At 46.9% G+C, this 8,851-nt stretch overlaps 1 protein-coding gene across 2 annotated transcripts; it reads right to left on the bottom strand.

The window, feature by feature from the left end:
* Window positions 1-2,400: 2,400 nt before the first annotated feature.
* Window positions 2,401-7,553, bottom strand: ky (kyphoscoliosis peptidase). 2 transcript variants are annotated; one of them, XM_081724089.1, is made up of 7 exons: window positions 7,413-7,553; window positions 6,553-7,255; window positions 5,951-6,065; window positions 5,564-5,738; window positions 4,938-5,129; window positions 4,596-4,786; window positions 2,401-4,005 (listed from the first exon to the last, which is right to left on the bottom strand). In XM_081724089.1, the coding sequence occupies exons 2-7, from the start codon at window positions 7,252-7,254 to the stop codon at window positions 2,633-2,635; spliced, it is 2,748 nt and encodes a 915-aa protein (XP_081580215.1). In that variant the 5' UTR covers window position 7,255; window positions 7,413-7,553; the 3' UTR covers window positions 2,401-2,632. The 2 variants fall into 2 exon arrangements, with proteins under 2 accessions (XP_081580215.1, XP_035387160.2); XM_035531267.2 differs by having other exon boundaries at window positions 5,564-5,681.
* Between the last annotated feature and the right edge of the window lie 1,298 nt (window positions 7,554-8,851).

The following is an 8,851-nucleotide window of genomic DNA, read 5'->3' as shown; positions in this document are numbered from 1 at the left end:
GAGTCACGTTTGTTGGTGTGAGTGGGTGTTTGTGTTTATATGCTCAGCAGTTACAGTTGTCACCTGGTGATACCGTCTTTAAAAATGCCAAACCCTGCATCAACAGAAGCCTCAAGAGCCTGCCATTACTGAACCTATTTATTACTCGCTCTCTGTCTCTCTGTGTGTGTGTGTGTGTGTGTGTGTGTGTGTGTGTGTGTGTGTGTGTGTGTGTGTGTGTGTGTGTGTGTGTGTGTGTGTGTGTGTGTGTGTGTGTGTGTGTGTGTGGAGGCAGTAATAGAGCTGTGTGTTTATCTGATATTCACTCTGCCCTGCTCTACACATCCTTTTCCTCTCACTTTTGGTTTCCATCCAAATGTACATGCACACCCACACAAAGCAGTGATCATATTTATGTACGAAAACATAAAGGCAATAAAACTTGACAACCCATTGGACACATCTATACACACATGGCAGCAACTCCCTAGCCACTATTACACAGTACCAGCACCGTACACTGATCCAAAACCCTCCCACCACTCAGAGACACAATACCCTGCGCTACTGTCACCTTACATCAGCAGCACTTCACCTCTCCCCAGAGGCAGTACCCCCCCCCCCACACACACACACACACACAGAGCAGGCATTGTTCCACTTCTCCCTGGGCAGGGAGCTATGGTCCAGGCTCATTCTGAGGCCTCAGTTGTTATGACTGCAGCATGTAAATACACCCTGTTCTGCGTCTCCTGCCTGGCTCTGTACGGTGGCGCTCAGTGCCAGCCGGATACCAGGCAGAATAGAACTCACTTCATTCCAGCTGCATCAGCCTGCAAAAATGCCCAGTGTGTGCTGCTCATTTGTCTTTTTCAAAGATGAAGCTTCTTGTAAGATATTCAGTTTGAAAGGTGTTTAGTGTAAATTTTTTGTATTCAACATATTTAGACTGGTGCTGGGCTGGGTAGACACAGAATGAAGATGTGGTCTACCCTTCTGAGAAGTACAAGATAACATTGGGATTTGTTTGTGTAAATCAGTGGCTTGTGTTATTTGAAAATTCAACAACTTGTCTAGCACTTTAATATCAATATTTTGTTTTTATTACTTTCAACCACTAATATGCATACAAACCCTGTTTCCCTTCCAGTGGGCCATGTATTCTGGGTATGAATCCTACCCTCCACTGTACACACAAAGTCTTAAGGGACTGATCTAAGAATTATATCCACCTGAATTAATGTCTACCTTTTCGCAAAGGACATTAGATTATATATAGATTTGTGAATTACAACGTCCTTCTAACGGCAAAACTCTGTACAGAGGGTGTTGGGACGCTGAAGCATATTTTAACGTGTGAGGTGATGTACATGGAGACATAACCAGGCGCTTAGACCTTTAGCATGTTTATTTCTCTCCTTTTACTTTCAGAGTCCAACACTAAACGGTCTCAGCGTAGTTGAAGCAGTACACTGAATCTTGTAGGGTTTTTAACTCCCAGATCGTTTGTTTTATAGAGTTGACAGTTCCATTTGAGGACGCGGCTGATGAAGCTTTTGAAAGTAAGAAGCTGAAACGTGCAGACCTGCATATGTCTGAGGTGAGAGAATGGGTAATAAGGATGTATAAGCCTGGTCGAGAAAGGTATTAGGGGATTTGTAGCTAAGTCTGCCACATCCTTACTTGTAGAATTTTGTTTTAGAGGCTGTTAACCAAGGATAGCCCTGAAGGAACTGTCTAGCTGAAAGGCCTAGTCATTGGTTGTGGATCAGGACAGTGGATCAGGGTTGTTGGGGATATCCATTATAAAGCTGGAGTGTTCGGTGTTTCAGGAACATGGAGGACTGGGCATGTGTGTGGATTGTTGTGTCATATCATTGTCATTTCTAGAATGGTAGATCCATATGAAATTGGCATCACTGAGTACACATTAACAGGGCTGGATATGGCCTTGATTGGCAATATGGATTTTATGGGTTAGGAAGTGGTTGGCTGCATGGTGCAGTACACTGGTAAACATAGGAACATTAACTCAGGTTTGCTGTTGGTGCAGTGTGTAAAGCCCATATGGAACTGTTGGCAGTGAGCATACATTAACAGCATCAGTGGGGACTGGGTGAGGCCTTAGTCACCAAGGAGGAACACAATGTGGGTTTACATAAGAGGTTTTGTATGTGGCTGTTTTGAAGTGAGCTTGGAGGGGGGTGAGTCTGGGATGCCAGAGCCTTTTGTAGGTGTCATGGGCTTAGTTCAGTGAAACACAGATGAAAGCAGGTGCCAACCTGATGATCTCTGTGAAGAGTTTGCTATAGCGTGGTTTCTAGTATGAAGTGAGAGGAAGGGGCCCTTTGTGAAGTTCTAAAGTTTTGGCACAGGATGTTTGACATGTTATCCTGTGTAGAGTTACAACCGACAAAGACGCACAGCCAAAACAGAGAGAGGTTTACTTGACTTAAAAGATTCCAAATTTAAGATTTGCCATACCTGAAATTCCATTTCACAATATACATCTAGTCCAAGTCAAAACATTTTACAATAAACACTTGGAAACAATAAACGATAAGCATATCTTTATCCATTTTTAGCACGTTCCATTAAGCTCTGCTTAAGCGTTCTATCCAGCTGCCTTCCACACAAATGTACACTGCCTTTGTCATGGTTCGCGCTCCAGGTCGAGTACATCAAAGGTCATGAGGACGGCCATGTCGCAGGCCTCCGAGGTGGCGGCGGTCAGTTTGAGTTGCGTGGCGTCTCCTGTGAAGGCCTCGCCCTCCCACACCCTGCTCTTGTTCATCGTCAGCTCTGCCCGCTCTGGTGCCAGCACGCTGACCCTGCGTGCGCCTGGCACGCGCACGCGAAAGCGCGCGCAGCTCTGCGGTGCCAGCACACCCCCGCGTGGCTCCAGCAGCACGCAGCCTCTTCCCCATGCCGCGTACACCTGCGGGAAGGGGACACCGTGCCTTTCGCACGTGCTTCGCACCACGTAGTCGCACAATGGCGCATAGTCCTGCTGAGGGGGCTGGCGCCCGTACAGGCCTAATCGATAGAGCCCGGGCCGCGGCACGCACACGCTCACCGTCACCTTCACGTCCAAGTACGTGAGCAGGAGATGCCGAGACAGTGGGAAAGGTGTCTTCTCAAGCAGCTCACCGTTCGGGCCCTGCTTGGAGTTCACCTCATCCTTTTGGGCCTGTTCTGTACTGAGGACCGCGTGTATCTGCATCTCCGGTGAGGCGCGGTGGAAGGTGATATTACAGCACCCCTGAGGTGTGTTTACCAATGCCCCTGTGTGGCTGAAGTGGGATAGGCCAGCCGCTTGGGTGCGAATTCCTGGGCCGCACCACGGGCGGAGGTCAGGGGGGTACAGCGAGTTCAAATTCGCTCCCTGACCCCTACAGTGCAGCAGGAAGTTGCCAGCATTCTGAAAGGGTCCACTGGCATCGTGGTAATCCCGCACGAACACAGAGAGGCGGTAAAAGCCTTTGTACAGGCACAGAACATGGCACACCAGCCGCTCCTCTGCTATTTGCAATGCCTGGCAGCGCTTGGCCAGAACAGGGTCAAGCCCGGGGTGGGTGAGCTCACAAACCATCATCAGGGGCCTAGAGGTGTGGAAGACCACCTCAGCCTCCCCTCCGTCTCCCACCTCCAGCGCCTCTTCCCCTGGCACGCTGCAGCCTTTCACCCCCAGCGCCCCTGCACCACCCCCCAGCCCCCAGCTCACATACGGGTTAGCCGGCATTGGCTGGCTCTGTCGGACAGTGGGACATTCCACCTCCAGGGAGCAGACCCAGCGCAGCGCCTCGGTGTCACCCTCCGGCCGGGCGAACAGCTTCAGCTGGTAGGACGCTGCTTCCGGTGGTAGCAAGAGCAGAGTCATTCCCTGAGGGGTCACTGACAGCCGGCCACAGGAGCTGTCGACCTCTCTCTGCCCTGGAGCTCCTGTCTGAATGTCCCGCTGCCTCAGCTCATAGGCAAAGGTCAACGCTCTTGATGAACTCATTGACACAGTTGCCTCTCCGTCGTCTGCAGGATACATTAATATATTGCCAAACATTAGAGGAATAGAGGTTTTGTATTCAGGTTCAGTACCCAACTAATTTACCTGTGGCATCGTTAAGGAAGTTGTTATTTTCACTTTTCATGGTTTCATTTCCATGTTTATATGTTTGCGTCCGTGTGCTTGCAGGGCTGTCTACAGTCGGCATTCCCTCACTCTGTTTCAGGAAATCTTGGTAACAATAACACACTAGCCCTCTTTCCCCAGAGACACTCTAATCTCTGAAGCACACAATAACTTCATAAACACTGAATAAGAATAAGTTATTTTGGGGTTCTCTGATCTGTTGTCCCAGAGCTATACGCTAATGGCAGCAGCCAAATATTACCGCACCCTACTATGTATTTGTGTGTGTGTGTGTGTGTGTGTGTGTGTGTGTGTGTGTGTGTGTGTGTGTGTGTGTGTGTGTGTGTGTGTGTATGTGTGTGCGTGCGTGCGTGCATGCCTGGCTGTCTATGCATTTTTTTGTTGTTTTTTTTTTTACATTTCTTCTGTATTTATGTGAGTATCTTAAAATATTTAGTATTAAAATATTCCTGCCTGTGTGGTGTGTTACCTGTAGTTATTTTGTATAGTGTGGGTTGTAGAAGTGTAAGTCCCAGAGTGTAGAATGCTGAAGTTTTCAGCGGTCTTAGTTCAAATTGCTCTGGTGAGAGTGGAGTTTCCAGCAGCTGCCAGTGCTGGTCATCAGGGAAGTGAGAGTTTATAAACTCCGCCGGCTCAGTCAGGAAGTAAAACTCATCAAACCTAAGACACACATGCAACATGGAGTTACTTTCTAGCACCTTACGTGATTCTCTCTAATATAAAAACACACAATAGAACCAGGAGTGTTTGGATGCTTCTCTTTGTACGTATTGGCCTTGGCAGGCTTGCATGCATGGATGCTGATTCTAACCTCTTGATGAATGATTTGGTTTCCATGTCGACAGTACCAGCTCCCCAGCAGGCGTCCAATAGCCCCCACTGCCCTCTCACCCAAACAGCGTTCCACATGTGGTCCGAGGGCTTCTCTGCCAGCCTGCACCCAGGCCGGTGCCCAATGCCCTTACTGTATCCACTCACCTCCTCACACTGAATGCCGACCTCCCTACAGAGCGCAGGGAGAAAGTGAGATCAGAACACAGTATATTGAATAAACGCGTGAACCTGAAATTAAATGAGAGGAAATGTGTGTGGAGGCAGGTGATTTAAAGCTGGGTGGGAATGCCTTCCAACCACATGGCACGGGTGACTACTAGGTGATTTACTGAGCAAGAGCCCTGTGCGTTCTGGGCCTGAGAGATCCATGCGGGGATGAGGAGAAGCCTCTGAGATGGTCCTTCTGCCACCATCACAATACACGGCATGATGGCAGTCCTGGAGGATCCGTGCTGCTAAGAATGGTATCCACTGGAGTGTCAGGAATTCCATCATGTTTTTTTTTGTTGTTGTTGTTGTTATTTTGGAATTGCTGTGTACTTGTGTGTTATGAATTAGGTAGTCATTGTTTATTTTAATGCATATTTGTGTCAAGATTGTCACCTGCACATCTCTAGACAGATGCTGGAAAATCCACTGCATAACCCCCGTCCCTCCTTGATGACTTCATCAGGGGTGCAGAGCTTTGGGGAAACACCCAGGTACCCCTCCAAATCATACTCTACATACACACCAACACACCAACAGGCCTTACCCAGGGTTAGGCTCACGTGTGGGCCTATGTGTGCACAACACAGAAAACAGCAACTGCCCAGTAAAGAAATGATGCATTTGTAATTCTCAGACACATTCTTTTGGGCATGTGTGGAACTGCAGTGTTATCACATTGTAATTAGTAATAATATTAACACTTGCATGTGTTACCTTGTTGCATTGTTGATTCAGACTCCCATATGTAAGTAAGTGTGTGTGCGGGGGGGGGGTACTCACCAATACTGTGGCAGAGCCAGACCCATATGGCTCTGAGTTTCTCCAGCTCATTTCTGGCTGTCTGTGTGATTGCATGAGCAATGCTCTGAGCTGAGAACACTCCCTGTCCCTTCAGCTGAAACATACACAGCATGCTGACCATCAAACACTATAATGATAAGTATAAATGCATCTAGATAAAAAAAAAAAAAAACATAACTAGACTAGACACTAGAAAAACATCTCTATCTCTTTTAGAATTTTTAACTTGGTGAGTTTAGCAGAACTCAAACATTTAGCCTGTTAGGTTTTGTTGTGGCACTTTGGTTACTATCTTGGTATATTATTAATCATGATTACTCCAATGCATGATTATGAATTCAGCACGATTATTGTTCCATAAACATTTTTGCATTGTCACTGCCCTAATTGCATCAGCACTACAGCAATTCTGTTGACACAGAGTTCCATGCAAACTTTTGAAAAAGAACTGGCTGCCAGATATTATTTGCTACTATCTTATTGTTCTTGGGAATATTTTTCATGATGTAAGTCTGTCTGTGTGTGTTTGTGTATGTGTGTTTGTGTGTGCATGCGCACACATATGTGCACATTTGTGCTACCTCTCTCCCTGTGTTAATTGCATGTGTGTCCACTCTGTGGAAGACCGCGGTGCTGCTGAACAGCTGTCTTCTTGGCTTCCTCTGGGAGGAGGAGCTTGCGGGCAGACAGGCTTTCCTTGGCCGTGTGCCAGGGGCAGAGTGAGGGAGAGCCTTCGCTGGCTCCTCTTTGCCACTCTTCACGGTGCTCCTCTTCCTGACGCTCACACACTTTGCAGCACTCTCTGCAGAGAGCTGGCGCTTTGTGCTGGGCCGTTGCTCATCGCACTGGAGGCTCGCCCATTTTTCAAAAACAGTCTTATGTGACGACACCCCCTCCAGTGCTGAAAGACTGACGTGAGGCTTAGCCTGACCCCTCTTCACTGAACGTGCATTCCCGCCCTCTTTCTCAGTAGTCATACAGGCTGTAATGGTACTCTCGTTTTCCCCCGTGGGCTCCGGGTCTGGGCTGCGATTTGCAGAGACCTCCACTGTGCTCTGTAGTTCTGGCTGTGTCTTGTGAGCTTGTGATTCTCTGTCCTTGGGAGGTGATTTTGTGCCTTTATATTCAAGCTCTAAACTCTCATGGTTTGGATCTTCTGGCTCCTGTACTTGGTTGCCTTGGTGACACTGCTGCTCTGTGGTTGGTTGATGATCAGGCTGGGTGTGGCATGGCGGGCAGGTGAAAGGGAAGGACAACTTCCGAACCATGACATCTGTCATCATCCTGGTTACATATACAAAAATTCACAAACAGAGTGCTATGTTCAGCTGGGTGTATCTGCTCATCAACTTAAGAATATGCACAATGGTGCAATGCTCCTCACAAACAGACATATAAACACAATAACACAGATGATTCACACCTAGGCTTAAAATCTTACTTCGAAATAGTGGTTCTCCCCAGAGACAGTCAGCAGGTATATTAATCCTCAATTGCCAAATGTTAGAGAAAGGGTAGATAGTATATATGACTAGAGTGTGTGAAAGAGACTTTTGTTCTCCGTTGTGGGAATCTGTATATATCTATTCTGACTTGCCGTATCCGCCCCTCAGAGGGGATAACAGCCTAAAAATATATTTGGACTCAGCAGGACAACCAATGAGCAAAGAGGGGTGAGGGTAGATGCTTGAAAGGAGGGTGACGAGGGTGGTAGCAGGTTACAGATAGAAGTGTTAAAAAACATACAACCATATTAACCTCGTCTATATGTCTGGCAGACATATTGACAAATGCAATGTAATGTTTTGTATACAAAGTAAAAATTAAATAAATGAAGTGTAGTGGGTCGACACGGACGCAGGCAGGTATCATGTAAACACAAACACAGAAGTGCAGTTGGGGACATATTGTTTCTCCTTCCAGCTTGTCTTAAACGCTCTCCCATTCCACAGAGTAGTGTCCTTCGGTATAGAAACACACAAATATGGGGAACAGTCCTGACCTTGGTGGATACTGTCGCTATGTGCAGGGAAACACAGCGCCTTTTATTTCCATACATAGAGCCGCTTCATCCTCATTGGCCCGGGCATTGTGTCAGACAGCCTGCCTGAGGTTCTCAAGGGTCTTCTCACATACGGCGCTCTAAAAGCCCAAATTACCGCTGACCAATTACCCATCGGCTGCCTGCCAACATAAGGCCGGACACAGTAAGGTCTTTATTTATTTAGTTGTCCCCTCCCGCTCTCAGCATAGGGCTCAACTACCTCTGGCCTGTATCACACAGGCAAGCTGGGCTCTAATGCCATTTTATATAATCCACCTTGTGCCCTTAAGTGTTTCGTGGTACTCATTTTGGAAGTTGCACCCCTGTAATGGCCAGCAGGTTCATAAATGTGTCCACTTGGAAGTTAATGAACATTTTGCTATTTTTAAGGGTGCACTGTAAAATATTTGGCCATTAAAGTGCTTCATAAAGAACCGTACAACTGGACTTTTATTTCCAGTCGCTTATAAAAAAGCTGATTTTTCAAGACTGAATGCTTGATGCATCTTGATTATTTAAACCATCTGGGCAAAATGATAGGGGGTGTATGTTGTTGATTTCTTTCTTGCAATGTGTTTATAGTACTAAACCTAGGCGGCAGCCCAAAGTTTAACATGTCTGGTGGAGATCCCTTTATTTCATTAGAAAAAAAAAAAGGCACTATGAAAACGCAGAAATTTGTCCACAAAAGCAACTGTGCTCTCAGTTGACAAAGTGATTGTCTTACAGCAGTGGTAACAGAAGACCAATGGTATTGACCATGCGAGAACATTTCCACTGTCCCGTTTTCTCGAGCACCATTCAGGAGTGACTGAATAACCTATAAATGGAGAAAG

The sequence above is a fragment of the Electrophorus electricus genome, chromosome 12, assembly GCF_041902795.1.
Source record: "Electrophorus electricus isolate QZ-2024a chromosome 12, ASM4190279v1, whole genome shotgun sequence".
Taxonomy (NCBI): Eukaryota; Metazoa; Chordata; class Actinopteri; order Gymnotiformes; family Gymnotidae; genus Electrophorus; species Electrophorus electricus.
The sequence above is the reverse complement of the archived record's forward strand: the minus strand, read 5'-3'. Positions and strand labels throughout refer to the sequence as shown.

Excerpts from the sequence above, each read along its gene's own strand:
- ky (XM_081724089.1), bottom strand. The coding sequence starts at position 7,254 with ATGATGACAGATGTCATGGTTCGGAAGTTGTCCTTCCCTTTCACCTGC. Across the intron at positions 5,739-5,950 it reads CTGGCTCTGCCACAGTATTG|GCCCACACGTGAGCCTAACC; the intron begins GTGAGTACCCCC and ends GTGCACACATAG. Across the intron at positions 5,130-5,563 it reads ATCTGTCTAGAGATGTGCAG|GGAGGTCGGCATTCAGTGTG; the intron begins GTGACAATCTTG and ends TGCGCTCTGTAG.